The sequence below is a fragment of the Apis dorsata genome, unplaced genomic scaffold (genome assembly GCF_000469605.1).
Source record: "Apis dorsata unplaced genomic scaffold, Apis dorsata 1.3 scaffold_473, whole genome shotgun sequence".
NCBI classification, from domain to species: domain Eukaryota; kingdom Metazoa; phylum Arthropoda; class Insecta; order Hymenoptera; family Apidae; genus Apis; species Apis dorsata.
This window is the reverse complement of record NW_006263711.1, coordinates 1,604-22,729: the sequence shown is the minus strand read 5'-3', so window position 1 is coordinate 22,729 and position 21,126 is coordinate 1,604. Positions and strand designations below refer to the sequence as shown.

General features: G+C 23.1%; 3 protein-coding genes across 5 annotated transcripts; 2 read left to right on the top strand and 1 right to left on the bottom strand.

The window, feature by feature from the left end:
- Positions 1 to 1,185: 1,185 nt before the first annotated feature.
- LOC102672029 (gastrula zinc finger protein XlCGF48.2-like) lies at positions 1,186 to 3,848 on the bottom strand. Of its 2 annotated transcripts, none has more exons than XM_031512579.1 (4): positions 3,368 to 3,848; positions 3,035 to 3,295; positions 2,429 to 2,950; positions 1,186 to 2,364 (listed from the first exon to the last, which is right to left on the bottom strand). In XM_031512579.1, the coding sequence occupies exons 1-4, from the start codon at positions 3,542 to 3,544 to the stop codon at positions 1,819 to 1,821; spliced, it is 1,506 nt and encodes a 501-aa protein (XP_031368439.1). In that variant the 5' UTR covers positions 3,545 to 3,848; the 3' UTR covers positions 1,186 to 1,818. The 2 variants fall into 2 exon arrangements, with proteins under 2 accessions (XP_031368439.1, XP_006620133.1); XM_006620070.2 differs by having other exon boundaries at positions 2,429 to 2,938; positions 3,368 to 3,847.
- A 162-nt stretch (positions 3,849 to 4,010) lies between these two features.
- LOC102674270 lies at positions 4,011 to 5,979 on the top strand. Of its 2 annotated transcripts, none has more exons than XM_006620084.2 (3): positions 4,011 to 4,143; positions 4,365 to 4,515; positions 4,596 to 5,979. In XM_006620084.2, the coding sequence occupies exons 2-3, from the start codon at positions 4,391 to 4,393 to the stop codon at positions 5,902 to 5,904; spliced, it is 1,434 nt and encodes a 477-aa protein (XP_006620147.1). In that variant the 5' UTR covers positions 4,011 to 4,143; positions 4,365 to 4,390; the 3' UTR covers positions 5,905 to 5,979. The 2 variants fall into 2 exon arrangements, with proteins under 2 accessions (XP_006620147.1, XP_031368440.1); XM_031512580.1 differs by lacking the exon at positions 4,011 to 4,143 and adding an exon at positions 4,164 to 4,183.
- Positions 5,980 to 12,591: 6,612 nt separating this feature from the next.
- LOC102671906 (protein takeout-like) lies at positions 12,592 to 19,837 on the top strand. Its single transcript, XM_031512582.1, has 6 exons — positions 12,592 to 12,736; positions 14,108 to 14,206; positions 16,399 to 16,549; positions 17,260 to 17,393; positions 17,881 to 18,030; positions 19,468 to 19,837. The coding sequence occupies exons 1-6, from the start codon at positions 12,664 to 12,666 to the stop codon at positions 19,620 to 19,622; spliced, it is 762 nt and encodes a 253-aa protein (XP_031368442.1). The 5' UTR covers positions 12,592 to 12,663; the 3' UTR covers positions 19,623 to 19,837.
- Positions 19,838 to 21,126: the final 1,289 nt, after the last annotated feature.

Sequence of the window (21,126 nt, the reverse complement as noted above, 5' to 3'; positions counted from 1 at the left end):
AAATAATTAATACAAATAATAAAAAGAATAGTATAATAGATTTGTTTTTTAAAAGTTCTTTTTTACCAAAATTAAGAAATAAATGAAGAACAATTTTATAAATGTTTATATTTTTGACAATTTACTGTTTTCATCAAAATTATCTTTTGAGCAATTTTTTTTATTATTTTTATTTAAGAAATTTCTGAGTAAATATAAGAAATTGTACGATAAAAATTTTACTTTGAAATTTGATTTCTATGAAATGAACAGTACAGAAGTTTCATTTTTAATAAAATTCATTCGTGAATAAGTAAAAAATAATAAGAACTTCTTCGAATCTAAAATAAAAAACAAAATAAAAAAAAAAAAGGATCAAAAATTGTTATTCAAATAATAATATATTTTTTTCGTTCGTTATTTAAACGCGAATATTCTTTGGTACGAAGAAAAACAAAAAGATTTTCAAGTCACTTTAAAATATTGAGCAAAGTAATCTTTCTTTCCTCTAATATCACTTCTCAAACTTTTGCATCAAAATTAATACATAATTTGCAACATAAACTACATTACAGAAAAAAATTCTTAAAAAATATAGTTATATTTTTTAATAAAAATTTCTTTTTTTTATCTTAGAAAATTCATCTAAAAAAATAATAAAAGTAAAAAAAAAAAGATCATAATGGCATTTTTCATCGAAAACATTATTAAAAAACATCAAATGTATAAAAAATATGTTTGTCTAATTGGAATATGAAAAAAATTGAAAAGAAAAAACGATGAATTATATTATAGTAAATAATAAATGGCTTAATTAAAATACGTATGTATAGGTATGGTAAATATGAACACGGACGAATCAGAGATCAAGTTTTAAACAACATACCTACTGAGTCTCCATCAGGTAAAATTTGTATATAGTACTTATATACAGAATTATTCTACAAATTTTTATAACCATATTTATTGGCAGTATACTATTACTTGTTCGTATTCGCTTTGAAATTATCCTAACGGCAAATTGGCATTGCGTATTTTTCAACGCTATCATTGTTTTTATTATTTTTATTATACGTACTCCATTCTAGGACACAAATATGCACACTGAACTCGAATTTTTTAAAAAAAAGAGAGAAAAAAAAATCTTTCATTACGAACACAGTAAAAAAAAAATCAAGTTCAGTGATTTATGTCAAGTATATTTTGTGATCATAGACTAGAATCAATAAACAAACTATTTTCTTTATAGCTAATTTAAATAAGATAAATGATGTACTCTAATGCAAATTGATTGCTCTTTTTGTTTTGTATATTGTTATTATTATTGTTATTATTATTATTTTTTTTATTTCAATTTATCTAAACTTATTGTTAGACTCACTCAGGCTTTGTAGCGGATTACTATTAAATGATATTATTTCATATGAATAATGGAACTTAACTGTAGTTTATAATGTGTTCATTAAGAATATGAATATAAGGTACTGCTCACTGAATACTAATATTCCTTTGTGAAACGAAAAAAAATAGTTATGTTTTAAATTCATTGAAAATTTAGTTGAAATTTAATCAGCTTAGAATTCAATCATTCAAATCAATTATTATGAAAATCATTATCTATTATTAATGGATATTGATTAATCAATTGCACCTCAGTCTCTTTTCAGTGCTGTCTTTTTCTCATCTTTTTTTTTTTTTTTTTGAAAATTTCAATTTTCAAATTATAGAATAGGTTGCAATTCCTAATATATATTTAATCAATTTTCTATTTTGTGCTAACCACAACACTCCCATACGAACAGCCTTTATTGCTTTGGATTTAGATGGACTTATTTATGACTAAGACGGCATTAAGTACCTTGTATTCTGAGGCAGAATTTCATTCATGTTAACTGCTTGTTGTTGTAATATATTCGTTTCTTTCATTGCTTGTTCCTTAAATGAGGAGAATGTGTGGATCAGATTCTGATCCTTTTGAAGATGTTGAATATACTGGAGAAAATTAGGCTCTTGTTTCATGAAACCATCTTTCAGCACAAAACTTACTTCTTGTTTAGACATTTCAGAAGCTTTATCGAAAGATTCTTTTTGTTCCATGAAAAAAGAATCTTTCTTTGTTCTATTTCTCCTAATTCCTAAGTGTGTTTGAGTATGTTTATTCAAGTGATCCTTCCTAGAGAAAGCTTTTTGACATACTGAACATGAAAAATTCTTATCGCCAGAATGAATCACGTAATGCCTCGTTAAATGTTCGTTTCTCTTAAATGCTTTTTGACATACTGGACATTTAAATGGTCTTTCGTCCGAATGACCGCGCATATGTTGATCGAGATGCTCCTTTCGTTTTAACATTGCACCACATTCTTTACATTGATATTTGCGTTCCTATAAGATAAAAAAATTCATATTTATTTAATACATGTTTATTTATGTAATAAACAATACATACTTGTATATGAGCTTGTATATGTTGTTCAATTTCTGTCTTATCCGGAAATGCTAAATTACATTCTGGACAACAATAAAGTGTCGAACCATCTAAAGCAACACTGATTTTAATTTCTCCGGTTTTCGCTCGAAATTTCATTTTTTTCTCGGTCTTTGGCGAGTCTGTTTGTATTTGTTGTTCTACTTTAATAGTTTGCACTGTATTCTCGTTTTCTTGTTGGTTTTCTATTTGAACATTTAAATCATTCGGATTTATAGATACTAGCATTTGATCTGAGTTCATAAAGGTATTATTCCCATTCTGTAAATGAGTATTTCTAAATACTGGAACACTGGGAATGTTAAGAATATTATTTTGCGTGTGCTCCACTTTCTCCTCTTCAGTCTTTTCTTTCTTCACCTGTTCTGTTTGTAATTTAATCAACTGTTGTAATGTTAATGGAAGTGTAGTAGCTTGTAATTTTTGGAAATATTCTGCCATGGCACTTTGTTGTTGAAGTTGTGAATCTTGCTGAAATATTAATTTTTTATTACATAAAAATACATAAATATATTATAAAATAATATACATATATATAGAGTTAATTAGAATAAAAAAAATCTATACCATTGTAGATATTTGTTTTCCATTTTCAGTTCTTGTTTCTAATTCTTGTTTTATAATTTCTGATTGTGAAGTTGATGGTAAGTACATATTAGGTATAATCCTTACGGGTAAATTATTTGTCTGAACACTAAGTATTGGACTATTCTGATTGTAATTAGGAATGTTAATGGTTTGAATGCCTTGCTTTTCACAGAGTTGCATCAAAGTATTTGGATTTGGCCATGCTAATATTGGCCCCGTATATTTATTCGTTGAATTTATCTTAAAAAAAATGATAAATTAAATACATTATAAACATATTATAAATAAAAATAAAATAATAATAAATTTTACCAATAAACTTGGTTTTGTTTGATTCGATACAGCAGCAGTTGTATAAACAGTTGTTTGTTCTACTTGAGTATTATCACTACTAGTAAATTTCGAAGTGGAAACTGTGCTTGAACGAGACGTTAACTCCGAAAATTGTGGGAGTGCACCGTGGATTATATTATTTCCGGAAAAATTCATTTTACCACAGATAAACGCGAAAGGTACGCGCGTTTGCGATTAAAGCATGCGAGCGTTTATAACCTATAATATCTCTTACAAACAACGAATGAATAATATAGCTATTTTTATCTTTTTAATTTCATATTTCTCACATTATATAGAAATATAGGCTAATATCGAAACAAAACATCGATAAAAAAAAACACAAGACTAATTAAATTAAAAAATATTTGTCAAGCGACGGTACATTGTAACGTACGCCGCGTCCTATGCGTTGTTCCAACATGGCTACATTAAAGTACTATTTCCAAAATTCTATTTTTATTTTTTCTCCAAATAAATATAATATTTAAAATATTTTAAAAATATATAAAAATATCCTTTCCTATATAATTTAAAAAAATATATATGTTTTGATAAATTAATAAATCATTTTTATTTAATTAAAGACAAATTTCTAAAAGAAAAATAATTTTTGTTATGATGGCTAACCTGAATTATTTTCTGTTTACACTGGACGCTTGATAAACTTCAATTGATAAAATAAAAATAAACATCTTGGGATATTTTAAAACTAAAATAAACATAATATTGATAATCTAGGAAAGAATAAATATGTAAGAAAAGATAGTTAATAATATTAAAATGAACTTAAATGTATATAATTAAAAATTTTTAATAACATCATTCGATTTTGTTGTTTTATTATTGTTTATTAATTTATTTTTAAATATGGTACAAAAGATATCTTATCAAATTTAATAATAATAATAAAATCTTAAAAAATAATTTTACTTGCCTTTGGACATTTAATTACAAATTTTTGTTTAATTAATAGGTAATATTTATTAAACATGTAATCATATGGGTGAAACTTTAAACGAACGAATAGATAATTTACGTAAACGAAGTAGATTTTTATTAGCAGAAGTAGATAAGAATTCTAAGAAAGTTAAAAACGAAATTAAAAAATTATATTCCCAAAATTTGTGAGTATTTAATGTTATATTTCATATTTATTATTAATATATTTATTAATTTATTCAAATTTCAATACATTTTTTTATAGGAAATGTAGAGAAGATTGTAAAAATCATGTTGGCAAAATAAATTCATCAAACTTATGTTACAAGAGAAATAATAAATCATGGAAATTAAGAAATGATTCTAGTGGAGTGAGTGGAGCTTTGCATTTAGATTATTTCTGTAATACCTCTAATCAAACGCTTACATCAATGCCCAACACAACGAATGCTTCAACAACAAAGAAAACATTAATATCTTCAAAAAATCATCCTAACAATCAACACTGTTTAGACATTCGCAGGAAACCAGTAAAAGGATGTTATTGCTCTGAATTAAAAAAAATACAACAAAAATCAATAAAAACACAAAGTAAATCATGTTCTTCTAGAAAATGCAAAAGTCATATTCTTCCTGCTATAGTAATAGAAGACAATTATGACAAGTCAACTATATCTACACCCATTAGTTGTGAAACATTGAGAAGAGTTCAAAAGATAGATTATGCACCCAAATCTCAATTTTTACGTAATGTCAGAAGCAAAATTTCTCTCCTGCAATCAGCAGCAGGTGATTGTCCACAGATCTGTTCTAGATCACAATGTTACCATGAACTTATGACCAAAAAAGATACATACATTCCAGACACTTATAAATGCATAGATAAAATTACTCATGATTTAACAAGATCAAAAGTCAATGAAAAATATTCAAGTTCTGAAAAAAGTGATAAAGGAATTCAAGTATCTTTAAAAAATAAATCAAAATCTCTTTCTTCAACTTCTATACCTTGTGTACCTAGTATATGTAATATAAAAAAAACAGAAGATAAAATATGTCAATGTCAGAAAGAAAATTCGAAAGATTCCAAAAATGATTTAGAAAAGAAGGATAATGCTGATTCAGAAAAATGTGAAAAAAAATCTTTAAAAAAATCATTAGATGAAATTGAACAGAAACATCTTTCTGATAAAGAAATGAGAGATTTAAATAAATTTCGTGAAAAAAATTACTTTGACACGCACGGATCTAGTGATATTTTAGTATCATCTAAATCTTCTGGTTCCTTGGAACAATATTTCTTAAATGATAGATTATTTCCTGAACGATCAAGAAACATTCATAAGAAAGATTTGGTTGTAACAATGCCACCTTGCGTTACTACGCAACTAAAACGAATACATTATTTCCCTAGATATATCGTTCATCAAGAAAAAAATAATTTTAATACAATTGGCAAAAAGAAACGTTGTCAAACCTGCCCTTTGACTGGCCATGCCATAGATCTTGGCATTACAAAAATGAAAGTGCCTTTGAACAGTTTAGCCCTTAAATATCAAAAACGATTATCTTAATCAAAAAAATTACTTTTTTATTACAATAAATAAAACTAGAAAGGAATAAAGTAAATGAAAATCCTAATAATTTAATTATATCTTTTTTTTAACATCAACACAGAATTCTAGAAAATCCATTCCATTTACTTTATTCCAAATTTTTAATTTTGTATATATTTTTGAATATAAATTGTAATAATTAAATTAACCTCACATATTTTTATTCAAAACACAGCATGCTCTGATTGAGATTATTAATCACATTTATAATAACACTCATAATCATTGAGATTATTAATGTCTTGTAGAATATATTTTACAATTAAGTTTCATATAAAACTTTCGAGACGTGACATGATATTTAATAACATGATTTAAACAAATATTTGAGATTGTTATATGCTTTTTACTTTCATAAAAAAAAATAAATAGTAATATATGGTATAGTATATTTCATGGTGTGCGTTATCTTATATACACGAGTAGAAATTATTTTTTTTATTGGATTTGATGATTCCCGCAATCTAATAAGTCAATAATCTATAATGAGTTCAAGTTCGTCGAATGAAAATTTCTTTTGAATAGAAGATATGAAATTGTGATGCAATTTAGAATACTATTAAAGCAGCATTATTTGATAGATTTTTTTCTTTTAACAATGATATAGAAAATATTATTATACAATGTTTATCATCAATTTTTATAAATATTTATTTGTAATATTATGACTCTATTTTTTGAAATAGAGGCAATAGATCAATAAAATATAATTTTTTTAATGATTTATATAATTTTTGATTTTAAATATATTATTTGTATGATTTTCATATATATAATATTAATAATTGATATAAAAATAAATATTTTTATTAAATTCAGATGAAATAAAAAAAAATGAAATTATAAATAAATTTAGTAAGGTATACGTAATGATTGGTTCATCTACTTTTCACTATCTTTCATTTTTTTTTATTGTTTATAAATGGATAAAATTTCTTCGATTAATTATGGATTTTAAAAAAAGAAAAAAGTTAAATTATAAGACTTAAATTATGATAAAAGAAAATTGTTAAGATTGCAAAATTAAAAAAAAACTATTCAATTTGCTGATTGAAAAATGAGTAAAAAGAATCGACATTCTTTAACTTTTATCGATAAAAAACTAATAATTTTCTATTTTAAATAGAACAATATATTGAAATTGTTCGAAACATTATAAAATCATTCGAACAACATCTAAATATTAATATTTTTTTTTAAATTATACGATATGTATAATAATAATAAAAAAAAATTGTTGTATTATTAAAATATTTTTAAAATTGTTTAATTTGGAACTATTAAAAACTTATTAAAAACTTAAATCGAATATAATGCTTTTAAATTTATAATTAAACATAATAGCATGTTAAATTATAATAATAGAGAATTTCGACTACGGTATAAATAATTAAATATTCGTTTGTAAAATAGTGAACTTGTAATCGTTAATTTATTAAATGTCGATTTCAACAAGAGATTAGCATGGAAGGAATGCCTTTTACACATAAAATATAATTTCACATTTTCTCAAAGAATAAAAAGTTAAAAAATAATTAAGCGCTTATCTTAAGAATTTATTGAAGATTTAAAGTTTCAAAAGTTTGTATAATGATTTTTAAAAAAAATAAATTTTAACCAAAGATAATTCTATATATTTCTATATACGAAAAAAGCAAAATTCAAAAAAATCAAATTACATTATTGATAATCAAGTGATAATCATTTCATAAAATAAACAATGAATTGATAATTTTCAGTTAAACAAAAAATAAAAATAAAAGTAATTTATCATTTTATATATTTTTTTTTTTTTTTACTTTTAGATAGGTTATAAGAAACAATGCATATTATTGTATAAATTAAAAATAAAATGTTCGTATTCATTTTCTCGTACTCATCACGATAAATACTTTCAACAAACGCTTCATCTGGTTAGAAAATAAAAAAAATGAAACGAGAAGTGCACTTAAAACTGGTTACCCTTGGTTGGATATTATTAAACTTATTTTTCTGTCTAAAGACTATCTTTTTATTTCTCATATATACTTTATCGATACTTTATCAATTATTTATTAAAAAAAAATGGAATAAAAATAAAATAAAATTTAAATTTTATGCTATAAAATACTATTTTAATATCATCTAATGAATATTCATTTTTTCATAAATTATTGATTCATTTCCACTTTTATTTACTTTTTTTTTATTTATTCATGACTTTATAAGTAAATATTTATTTAAATTCTTGATGAAAATTCAAGGAGGTCCGTTGAAATTTGATGAGATCAAAGAAAGCAATGAACGAAATAAGTAGAATAAATTCTTCCTAATGAGCATGATGAAATAAATAAAGAAATAAATTAAGCGTTTCAAGTAAAAATACTATATTGGATAATAATTTATCTTGTCATTTCCAACAAAGAAAAAATTAAATTAAATAATATTCATCTTTTCCCAGAATTCTTTTACTTCCTTATGCAAAAATTTGTTTGTATTAATGAAAAAATATATAGACATTTTAAATAATTGTTAATAAATCTTACCTAACATTCTTATGAAACATAATTGTACTTTGAACTCGATTCAATAAATTATAAATTGTAAGTAAAAAATCAATTTTCTATTATTATTCCAGTTTTCCTTTTTTTTTTACTCTTAATGTCTTCATCTTAAATCAAAAAAATTTAATATTTATCTACTGGTATGAGTTTTTATTAGATATTTGAAAATTAATTAGGAACATTAACTATGACATTATTCTTCTATTCTAAATTAAAAATTGCTAAAAAAATAATATTCATATAAAAACGGATGAGACTCCATATTGCATTTCAAATAATGTAAATCGATTATCCTACTTATAATTTCAAATGAATTACGTCGAATTACGTCACTGATGATATGTGATTTTTTATTACGATTTATCTATTATCCATTATTATTTTAGTTTATTCATACATTGATCGTAAAATTATCAATAAACTTACATGCTATTATACTTTTATTTTTTATTTTTCATTTATTTTTCTTTCATTTTATAATTACTATTATTTTATTTGATTTTATTATTTACATTGATCTACAATAAAATTATATTTTATTTATGTTGAAAACTACTCAAAAGATCATAAACAGTATAAACAAAATTTAAAAAAACATAATCGAAAAAAATTATTATGAATTGGTAAATTATAAATTGTATTTAAATTTCTTAATTGTATGCAATTTTGTCATTAGTTAAATAATTCATAGAATTTTATTAATTCATAGAAATTTATTAAACTTCCTTCAAGATCTTGTAGTGTTATTAATTATCAATATTAATGACACATTCATTTTTCCAACATGTTTTTTGCTTTTGCATTATAATGTATTAAGTGCTATTGAAATTCAATTAAAACTTCTGACGTATTATGTTAACGTATCATAAAACATATCGTTTAATATAGAATATAAATAAAATTAAGAGATTTAACGAGAAAACGATTTAATGCAAATGATTAATTAACATCTCTTTGTAAACGCGAAAAAAACGAGAATCTATTAATATATGATGATGGTATTATTCATAATTTTAAAAATTCATCACAATTTTAATAGATAAAAAAATTATCATAATATATATTATATAGAATATTTTTAAACATTTTTTTTTTCAAAATATATTGCTTTCGATACAATTATAATAATCAATGATGATAATTATCTTATAATATCTCATAATCTCTTGATAATAATAATAATAATAACGAAAGAAAATAAAAATAAAAATAAAAAGCTATACAACAAGTATTTCTGAAATCTCGTATTTAATGTGTTTTATTCATAGTCGGCAAGATAATTTTGAGATCAATGAACCTTCAAGTACTTTTTTATGACCTTGAACACTCAACCTTGTCAGACGTTCTCAGTCATCTTCAAGAAAGCCATAATAATATTTAATCCGTTCATCTATGTCAATGTCATGTACCGTGCAATTGTTCAATGTTAGATCATAATTTAATCATAATCGACGATCTCGCAATGAGAATAATAAGTTTCGTCGCGCCAAAAATCGAAGAATCGAACGGTAAATCGTTCTACGTTATAAAAACATAGATTTAGATCTTGGCTAACAATTTCATTTGAGTCAATGTCATTTGAATTTTAACTAAATCGAGACAAGAACGATCATATAAGATGAGGAGATTAATTCTTAACGATATATTACGAGATAAATTATAATTTATGAATAGAACAACGATTTTATGCGATGAAGAAATGATTTTACAATGATTTTAGAATGGAAAAACAAGTTTTAATAGTGAGGAGGGAATAATTTTCAACTTGTAAGAATAATTATGGAATGGAAGATAAAGAAAAGATATAGTAAATTTGCGAATAAATTGATTTTAAGTAATAAAAAAAAATTATTTTAAATGCTAAAAAAGTTCATGAAATAATGATTTCAAATGGAATGATTTTATGCGATGAAGAAACGCTTTAGAATATTTATATAAAAGGATAATTTTACTTTATTATGAATAATAAGAAAATAAAAATATGAAAAATTTAAAATTTAGATAAATGAATTTAGAATTCGCTGATGAAAGAATAATTTTAATCGATGAAAACACAATATGTAATATTTAGTATAGAAAGATGATTTTAAACAATGAAAAAGTAATTTATGCTCTATAATTAGTAAATTTTGAAGAGTGATCCTACGTGACGAGAAGCACGCTGCATTTAGGGAACAAAAATTAAAATTCTATTAAAACCTATCAAACTATTGAAATGAAATCCTACTAGTGATATTATCTTTCCAATGAAGTACCTCATTATGGATCTTTATATATATTTCCTCCTTAATGTATCTTGTTGATGAAAATAACTTAAATATACTTGATTATCAAATTTTTTGAATAATTTTAAAAAAAATATTTATTTACATTGAATTTAAATATTATGTATAATTAATTAAAATACTATAATTAACCTATATTCAAACATTAACGTTTCACAATATTTTTTTAACAAATTTCCATGTTTTATGTAGATATAATTATATATGATATAATTTTTTTTTTTATTCGATGCAAATTTAAATAACTATCAACAGCGTTATAGTGTTTGTCTAAATGTCCTTATTGTTTTATTTATTCTCTTAAATGATTCACTTCGAACGATTATACGTCTAGACCATTTATGAGATTTTCTTTCGGATCTTTTATTTAAAATTCCAATGCAAGAAAAACTCTTATTTCATTATTTTGTTTAATTTAAATTCGAATGAGATAACATTGTTATTTATTTGTATTCTATATTATTTTTTTTTATATTAATAGAATTTTCATTAAAAAAAATTATTAATTTTCTTTTGTGCTATGTTGTCATAAAAATTCTTTTAAAAATGATATTTATAAAAATTAGTAATATATTTATTTTATATTACAGAAGAATTGTTTTAATTAAAAAACGACAAGAAAATCTAGAATATTTCATTAAACTTGTAATAAATAATTCATAGAGTAACATTATGCAATATAAAAATCTTCGATTTATTTCATCAATCATTATTTATTTTTAAAATTACAAATGAGAATGTAATAAAATACATTATTAATTCCTGATAAATATTTAATATTATAGCTGCTTGAATTTTAATTCAAAATTAAAATATTTGATTATAAATAATAAATAAATTCGTTCAAATACATGCATCAAGTAATTTTTTAAAAAATTCTTCTTCCAATTGTTTGAATCAATTGCAACTGTATAATTCAAATATAATTTAATATTAAATGTAGTAAAAATCCAATTTATATTAAATAATATTGAACGTTCCTTTTAGAAATTAAATTGTTAATTTAATAATCAGCTTAGATTGACGAGTTAATCACAGTCAATAAAGCACTATAAATAATATAAATTTTCTTCCTAAAAAAAAGAATTTCATAAAATATTCTGCATTTATTTTCAAAATGAATGAATGTTTTCAATTGTGTACAAAACAATATACACAAGTATATATACACAGTATATTACTGACTATGTATGACTGTGATCATAGAAAAATCTTTCTATCTTTTTTAATTATATTTGTCAATATTTTTTTGTAAATACTTAATCGCTAAAACAGAAAAAAGTATTGAAAAAAAACAGCATAAAAAAAAAGAAAAATAGATGCAAAATTATGAATTTACATATATTACAAGTATATTTATTCAAATATATTTGTAATATATAAAAATAAAGATAGAAAAAAAAACAATAATTCAATCTAATTGAATAAAATAAGAATAAATGAAATATAGAAAGAAAAAAGAAAGAAAAAAGAAAGAAAGAAAGAAAGAAAGAAAAAAAGAAGAATACGATCTTTATTTTTTTTTCATAAACGAGAGCATGAGATTATATAATTTTTTTTTTATATAAAGATATTAGATCTTCTATCGATAAGATCGGTATCGATATCTCCATTTATCATCAGTATCAGCGCAATGAATCATCTCGAGTACATTAAACTAATTCACTACCACCACAATATCTTCGCTCTGTAGCTCATTTAAAAGATTTTTTTGCATAATTTCATGGGAAGAGAGGTATACGTAAAGTACTTGGCCAGGTAAGTAGTGGGGCGATCCTTCTGCTTAAATAGACTGCATCAATGACCGTTTCTTCCAGTTCACCTTCAACACTCCAAAGAAATTTCCATTCGGAGAAAAGAACAGTCGTGAACTGTTCATCGAATTTATCATGGGAAAAATAACAATAATCAGATTTTTCGTCTTGACGACGATGTTGATGATGGCCATTGCTGTCGAATTGCGTGAGTAGTTTTTATATTTTTTTAGTTTTAATAATTGGTCGATATTCAAAATTAAATTTCGAAGGTTACTCTTTGACTCCTTTAGGATTGTAATAATTGTATGTGTGTAATAATTTTTTTATTAAAATTCCTCTTCGCTATCAAAATGATCCTCTCGATAATATTTAAAAAAATGACTTTTATTAATGACTCGAGAAACTATAACAAATTTTTCGCACAATTCAATTTTTTTTTCTTTTAAAAATAAATTATCGATTGTCCGTTCAACATCCAGTATTTTTCCAGTATTTTTTATTTAAACAAATCCTATCGTCATTCTATCCTCATTTCTCATCTAATAATCAGAATTGAATCAGAAAATCACTAGTTTGCTCTTTGCATTATTATTCGTGATCTAAAATCTTAAAATGAAATCATTTTTATAAAAATTAAATAAAGGATATGACATTGCTTTCGAATTCGATTTGTACTTATTTCAATACAACAATCTTTTATTAAAATAAATTCGGTATATACTTATTAATCAATGTATGCAATTTTTAATATGATAAATAAACATTGTAAATATTTTTTAACTAAAATATTTTCGATGATTTTAATAATAAAATAAAATAGGATAAAAAATTGATTTAAAATAAGATGTAAAACCAAAATCAAATATATTCAAATGTATTCTTATACTAACAGCGTTCTGCAAATGTATATATTGTTTGTTAAACGTATTTATTTTACTCGTATTTTATTTATTAATTCATTAAGAATAGCAGATATTTTTAATTCATATATCTACTAAAATCTTGATAATGTTTATTATAACACACTTCGTAAAATATATTTTAAGATATAATTTATAACATATTTTAAAATATAATACTTCATATATTTTTATCGAGAAAGTTACATTATGAAATATAAATATAAAATATGTTATATAATATATTTCTAAAAATATATCATAACACTTATTATAATTTCAATAATATATATCTTTTATATATATATATATATATATCTTAAAATTTTTCACGATTTTATTTCAACAAATATGTACAAACCATTGCACGTGGATCTAAAGAAACATTAAATGTCAATGTCAATGATAATAAACAAACAGTTGTTACATAATTATAAAGGTAAATCGAAAACCGTCTCATTTCCACGAAACGATCGATCGAAAAATCATTAGAGCACATACATTACATGGATACATGTAGGTCTGAAAGAGAAAGTCAACTCCGAGCTTCGTAACTGGTGTTGAACTTTATTGGATCCATTGCAATGCAATAACTTTTTACGTAATGCTTACATGCGACATTTTTTTCATTTTTCCTCCCTCTTTTTCTTACATTCTTTATTGCTTTTTTCTTATAGCGAATAATTGGAAGATATGCGACAGATCGCTACCACAAGAGGAATATAATCAGTGCATCGCCGAAGCTGTACGAGACGCTGTCGTTTCATTAGCCGGAGGTAAGAATTGCAACTTTATAAAATAAGTAAAGAAGATTAGTTTCAATTCTCATATCTATTTCCGTGTTCTTGATTTCAATTCATTTTTTTTTCTCAAATTTATTATTTATCAATTAACGTTTTTATTTTATTTTCTTCTCGATCTTTATTTTCGATTATTTCTTTATTAATATAAAATTTTCGTTAGTATTCGTCGATATTTAATTCTTTCTTTTTTTTTTATCGCGATATGAAAAGACAGATTTATGACTTATAAAAATCTAATTTAATTAACAAATATTTAAAAAATATATATATATATTTATTACGTATCGTTCAATCGTTCGAAAAGAATAAAAAGTGTCATTTTGTCCGATATAACTATTATTATTGGCAATAAAATATTCAATGATCGAATTAATTATAGCATTAATATTAAGAATAATAAAAAATTATTGTTAGCACATTAACTTCATTAATAATATTAATTAAGCTGAAAATATTATTCAATAAACTAGTAAATCTAAATCTATTTAAATCTAAATCTATTTGATCATCAATCATCTCTATTATTGCACAAAACCATAAAAACCATGCTGAATAATCATTATTTGTCCAGTTACGTAAACACTTCATCTGGCCAATTGTGACTGCCCACTTTAATATAATTTTCATTGAGAAGCTAATATCTTTAGTAACTATAAAGCACTAATTTTCCGCGGATATTTCTAACATTTCTAGCGTTTTAATTCTCTATTCCTTTTTTTTCAATTCGCGAAATTTCAATGTTTGTTTCTATATATATAACTTTTTTTACAGTTGTTTATCTGTATCTTGATATGGATATGCAAGTCTTTAAATATTTCACTAAATAATAGCAATTTTCATTGAAGTACGGAAGAAATATATTTGGCCCCAAATAAATTTTCACGTATTGCAAATTTTTATAATTATAACATATTTCTTCGAAGAGATTCTCATCTACTTGGTTTAGTATCTCATCAATATCTTTTCAACAGTTTGAAAAAATATTTCAACATATATACTATTTGTAATTATACTTTATATATATTACTATATAAAATATCTTTTATTTTATTTCTCTACAAATGTATACTAGCAATATATGTGTTGTCAATTTCTTTTAACCAAAAAATCTAGAAAGAAACGTATCCTCCAATGTAAAATCAAAGATCAAAGATCTACAAAGTGTTATTTTATCAAGGAGTCTCAGCTCATCTGGAAAGAAATCCCAAGAATATAACCCTTTCTCGACAAATTTCCAATCAAATTTCCAACCTCTTTCTCCTCTCAATTTTCGACTTATCAAAATAAATAAATTAAACAACGAAGTCACACTGAATCCTCGCTGATTTCACCAGAGCAATGCATGCTGCGTTTCCTCGAAACTAGCATTAATTTCTCTGGCATAATCACGCGTTGTAATTTACAGAAGTTCTCCTTGACTCGAGTCGACCGTCCCTTCGCTTTCTAGGCTCCCGACAAAAATTCACGCAAAGACTTAGAAACATTCCCACCCATGAATCACCAATATTGCTAACTTGAAACAAAATATTTAAGAAATAACAGTTTTTCAAAATATTTCAATATTAATCAATGTTCAACATACATTAATATCGGTATATCCTTGAAATTTCCATTCATAAAGATGTTGAGTAATTTTAATCACTAAGTGGTACGTACTTATAAAATTCGTATGCCGCTGTATCATTAATTTTTATTAAAATGTTTGTGTATCTATTTATGAATGTCGTTAATATGATATTATCGAAGTAAAGATATTTTAAAATTTAAATTTGAGTTATATTAAATTTTTTAATATTTATTTATATTTTTTAATATACTTACTTAAATCCACTGTAATATATTTGAATTTGTCTATTAATGTTGCAATTATTTTAACTATCTATTTGATGATTGTGCATCTACTTACATATCATTGTTGACTCAGATATTTCCTAATACGGTATATTTAAAATGGTCACTACATCTTTGAAATAAAAAAAAGAAAAAATTGAAATGCAATTGGAACATGAGAACACGTTTTCTTTACTCTACTTACAATTATAACAAGAATTTTTATATATTCACTTTTTTGGTCACTTGAAATTTTGTTTGGGGTATCTTCTATTGCAGAAATTGTGAAAAAGCGTAAAAGCATGTAAAATTAAAAAAGAATATTTTTTGCAAAGGTTTGAAGAGCTTCAAAATTCTGCCGATTGAACCATTGGCCGTGGACAGCGTGAAAATTGGAGAATCGCAAGGATCGGTTACTTTGAGGCAAGAATATAAAAATATCAAGTTATACGGACTTACGAAAAACCTTGAGATCAAAAATTACAAGTAAGTTACATTGTTCATTAGAAAATTTTTTGAAATTTCGAAATTAATTGATTTCCAAATTTTTTTCAAAAAAAAAATATGAATATAAATTAAATATATTATTTTTAATTTGAATTAACAATATTAAATATCATATAATTGATTGATTAAAAGTAAATTTATTCAATTTATTGCTTGCAAAGATTAATTATTATGATATACCGTGTACGAAAATAACATTGCAAAAATAATTCAATAATATTAAATATAAATGTCACTGTACAATATTATGCAATGATTTAAGAAAACTTCGTGTTTTTATATTCATGCTTTATTTTATACTCTAATTAAAATTCGAATATGGGTAAAACCGGTATATGCCCAATATAGCAACAAGAAAAATATAAATATCTCGCTGGATCGAAAGTTGCATGTTAAAAAGAAATTTTTCTTAATCATTTGTGTATAATTTACAATTTATAAATGTAAAAAAAAACAATTACGATATACATATATAAGTTATAAAAATTCAAAGACTCAGAAAATTTACATAAAATATAAAAAATTTTGGTTGATTATAATATTAATTTTGATTCAAAATTATATTGTATACGATAAAAAACTTAATCTTTAATTATCATATCGTATCATACATTGAAACATAGCGAATAAATTGAATATTGGTAAAAAACAAATGTTCAATAATAATAATGATAATGTTGGCTTTTTAGCATAGACTGGGATAAATGTCTACTGTCATCGGAATCGTACAATCCTCAAGTAGATTTCGTCGCCGATTACAAAATCGAAGGAAAAGTATTGCTTTTACCTGTCAGAGGAGCGGGAAAATCAAACATAACTATGTGTAAGTATATTTATTAATTTTTCTTCTTAAAATTTTGTGATACAATTTTGTAGACAAATATAAGATTCTTCGTGTTTATTCTAGATTTTTCTTTTCAATATTTTGCCGATTTATTCTGTCTACAAATAAAAATAAAAAGAATATGTTATATAGATATTCTATATTCACAGATTAGATGTAAATGTTTCGTTAAAAAGTGACAAATATAGAAGAATACGAAATGACAGAAGATTGATTTTGTGTTCGATGAAAGATAGAAATATTATTTGACATGCGACACAAAAATTATATTTAAATAGATAACGTGATTTATGATGAAATTAATGATGCAAAACCGATAGTTTATTTCGAACTAAAAATTAATCTATTGCCATTTTGTATTTCTATTATATATATATATATATATATATATATTTTTTTAATAAAATGCTGACAAAACCTGAGATTATTTATCACTTAAACGTTTATTTCATTCAAATATATCTAGATGATTTAAAATCACACAACGAGATATACTGTGAAAAATACGAAAAGAACGGAGAAACTTACTTGAGAATCAAGAAGCATGCGGTGAAATTCAATCCTGCTAAAGTGAAGTTGAGATTTGAAAACCTGTTCGATGGCAATAAGGAACTAGGTATTTATTAAAAATTATTGCTGCAATTATTGCTCTCTTTTTACAAATATCTTTGACCGATTTTTAATAATATATACAATATATTATTAAATTTATATCCCTGAGACACCTTTATAAAATTAATTCTGAAAACTATAATAATAAAAGTCAATTCTGAAGACTGTAATAATAAATAATAAAAGTAATATAGTTTAGTATATAAAAGTGTCAATCTATGATATACACAAATTGAGATCTATTAAGTCAGAAGTAATTTAAATACAATCTAACATTTTTATGTAACTCTTGTATTTATTTTGTCTTCTAGATTTTCTAAAGGTGTCTCACGAATATATTAACACTTTGTATAAATATTATTAAAACATATAAACGAATCAATGATTGATATTAGTAAATAAAATCAATACTTTCTTCGTTTGATTTCTTCACTTTTACATAGAGGAATAAGAGAAACGATAAATGTTTATGATAAAATTTAAAGAACGTAATAGAAAAATTCAAATGCATCAAATAATTTTTATTCCAAATGCATCGTGATGTTTTCACATAAAATTATGCGAGAGTTACTCATTAGAAACATTATTTACATACGAGTTTCAATCGTGCAGGATGATTGTTATTCCGCTCGTGAAAAAGAAATATAATCTTGGTTATCTGACGAGGTCATCCTGTTGAATAAAAAGAAGAATAATGTAACGTCTAGTTGCTACACCATTAACCGTTCATAAAATATCGTTGATCTCGTGTCAGATTAGTCACGGTTGCATGAAAATTATTAGACAAACGTTTTTGTTTCTTTAGCTCTATGTCAGCGACAATATTTATAGTATTCTACTTTTATTTTTTATTAGGTTTGATTAATGGTTATATTTATAAATTATATATACAAGGTTCGTTTAGATTTCAAAACTTGTCATTTAAAATGAGTTAAATTTGATTTAAATTTTATGGAAATTATAAATCGATAAATTACGATTATTACATACTTGATCTAACCTAATCATAATAATTTATTTGACTTAAATATATATTGATCTTACATACAACCTTTCGCAGAAAGTATTCGATCACTCTTTAAAATCTATACATTTTTGTACCATTTGTACCTTGTTTCTGCATTAAACTATTTCGAAAAATTTTTAACACATATACATATATAATTAATGATAAAAATTTACAAAATATATTATTTAATATTTCATTACAGACTTAGATAAAAAAGCGATATTTTTCTTTATGATTGAGATCAATTGCAATTTTTTCAAAATTTTTCTAATATATCAACTAATAATTTAATTTTTTTAAATAAAAAAAAAGTTGTTTTGTTCAATTTAAAAAAAAAAGCTATTCTACTTTAAGAAATAATCGAATACTTTTTGTCATTTGTATTAAAGTTAAATTATGTTTTAAATATAATATTTTGATTTTTTTTTATAGGAGAACAAATGAATCGTTTTATAAATGAAAATTCCGAGTTACTTTTCAAAGAGCTCCAAGCTGCTTACGAAGAAACCTTCAGTCTAGTTTTTACCAAAATCGACAACGAAATTTTCAATCGAGTGCCATTCGATAAAATTTTCCCGTCAAAATAGATCGAAATGAATTTTTTTCGTCAGAAAAAATCTTTTATCAACGTATAGTATAATAAAATACGATACAAAAAAAGATAATTTCGCAATGTACCAAAAATTTGTATGATTAGAATTATTTGTATATGAAAAAACTTTTTACAAATTATATTCAATTGTTATTGTAATATTGTAATATAAAATTCTCTTTTCTTTTTTTTTTCTTCTTTGTCTTTAATAAAAAAATATTTCTATTGATTTTTACATATCTATTTTGTCAATCATTTAAATCCTTATTAATCCTTCCTCTATTATATTATTATTTCAGTTCATAATTTTATTATAAAAAATTAATTTATTAAAAAATTAAAAGTTCATAATTTTATTAAAAAATTCCATTTTTTTATATTTATATTTATATTAAAAATGAGAAGAATGATGATTACTATCTCGAATTATCAAAATTTTTTATTAATAGATATGTATTTTGAAAGCTAGGAATAATATATAAAGTGATTTATGAGGTAATTTAATTTATGATTAATGAAATAAGTGATAGATAAAATCGAACTTGTTTTTTCCAAAGTTTAAAAACTTTTATGACAATATTTCATTTGAATAATGTTTATTTTTTGCTGATTTTATTTAAAATTATGCTAATTGAATAAAAAAATTAATTATCATTAAAAAATATTTCAGAAGATAATAATATATAATTATCCGTTTAAAGTAATTTAAAAACACTGATCATAGATAAAACGATAATTGAATAAATTGATACGAATCAAATATTTTCAGATGATTGTTATATTAAGAAAAAATTTGAAATAAAATAAAGTTTTTATCTAAAGAAACATCAATTTTATATTTCTAAAATATAAAAAAAATTTATAATTTTTAAAAGAATATTTAAATTCAAAAACAATTTTTTCAATCAAAAATAATTGGAAATATCATGTATGAATAGATGCCTCAAAAATATTTTAACAATAAAAATAGTTTTTAATTGTTATTAATTAAAAAACAAAACTAGAAAACTGTAAAGAGTTTCTAGAAACAATTTTTTACTTTTTATTTTTATCTCGTTAAATTCCTTCTAGAAATTCTTTATAATAGTATTTCAGAATATGAAATTAGCATAAATGAAGCCTAGAAAAAAGAAAAAGAGAGCAAAAATGACTGTGCGAGAGAGAAAGAGAAAGAGAAAGAAAATTTATGTAGAAAAAATAGATTTTAGAGATCATGTATTTCGACCGAATTTTGCAACAATTACAAACGTTAAACAAATACAAATATATCGTTATTAAATCATTAGAAATACAGAATTAATTTATTTATCTTTGCAGAATCAATTTAAGAAAATAAAATAAACACGAAAGATGATATGCAAAAGTGATAAAAGCTAATTTATTAAATAAAAAAATAAAGATAGAAGAAAAATTAGGAAATTAACGCCATCTCTTGAAGATTCCAGATGAAATTAATACCATAGGAGAAACATTTTATACAATTTCATGTTTCATGTTCT

Coding starts and splice junctions, on each gene's coding strand:
- LOC102672029 (XM_031512579.1), bottom strand. CDS start 3,544: ATGAATTTTTCCGGAAATAATATAATCCACGGTGCACTCCCACAATTT. Junction 3,296..3,367: donor AAACAAAACCAAGTTTATTG/GTAAAATTTATT, acceptor ATTTTTTTTAAG/ATAAATTCAACGAATAAATA. Junction 2,365..2,428: donor ATATACAAGCTCATATACAA/GTATGTATTGTT, acceptor TTTATCTTATAG/GAACGCAAATATCAATGTAA.
- LOC102674270 (XM_006620084.2), top strand. CDS start 4,391: ATGGGTGAAACTTTAAACGAACGAATAGATAATTTACGTAAACGAAGT. Junction 4,516..4,595: donor AAATTATATTCCCAAAATTT/GTGAGTATTTAA, acceptor ATTTTTTTATAG/GAAATGTAGAGAAGATTGTA.
- LOC102671906 (XM_031512582.1), top strand. CDS start 12,664: ATGGGAAAAATAACAATAATCAGATTTTTCGTCTTGACGACGATGTTG. Junction 16,550..17,259: donor CTTGAGATCAAAAATTACAA/GTAAGTTACATT, acceptor TTGGCTTTTTAG/CATAGACTGGGATAAATGTC. Junction 17,394..17,880: donor AAAATCAAACATAACTATGT/GTAAGTATATTT, acceptor AAATATATCTAG/ATGATTTAAAATCACACAAC.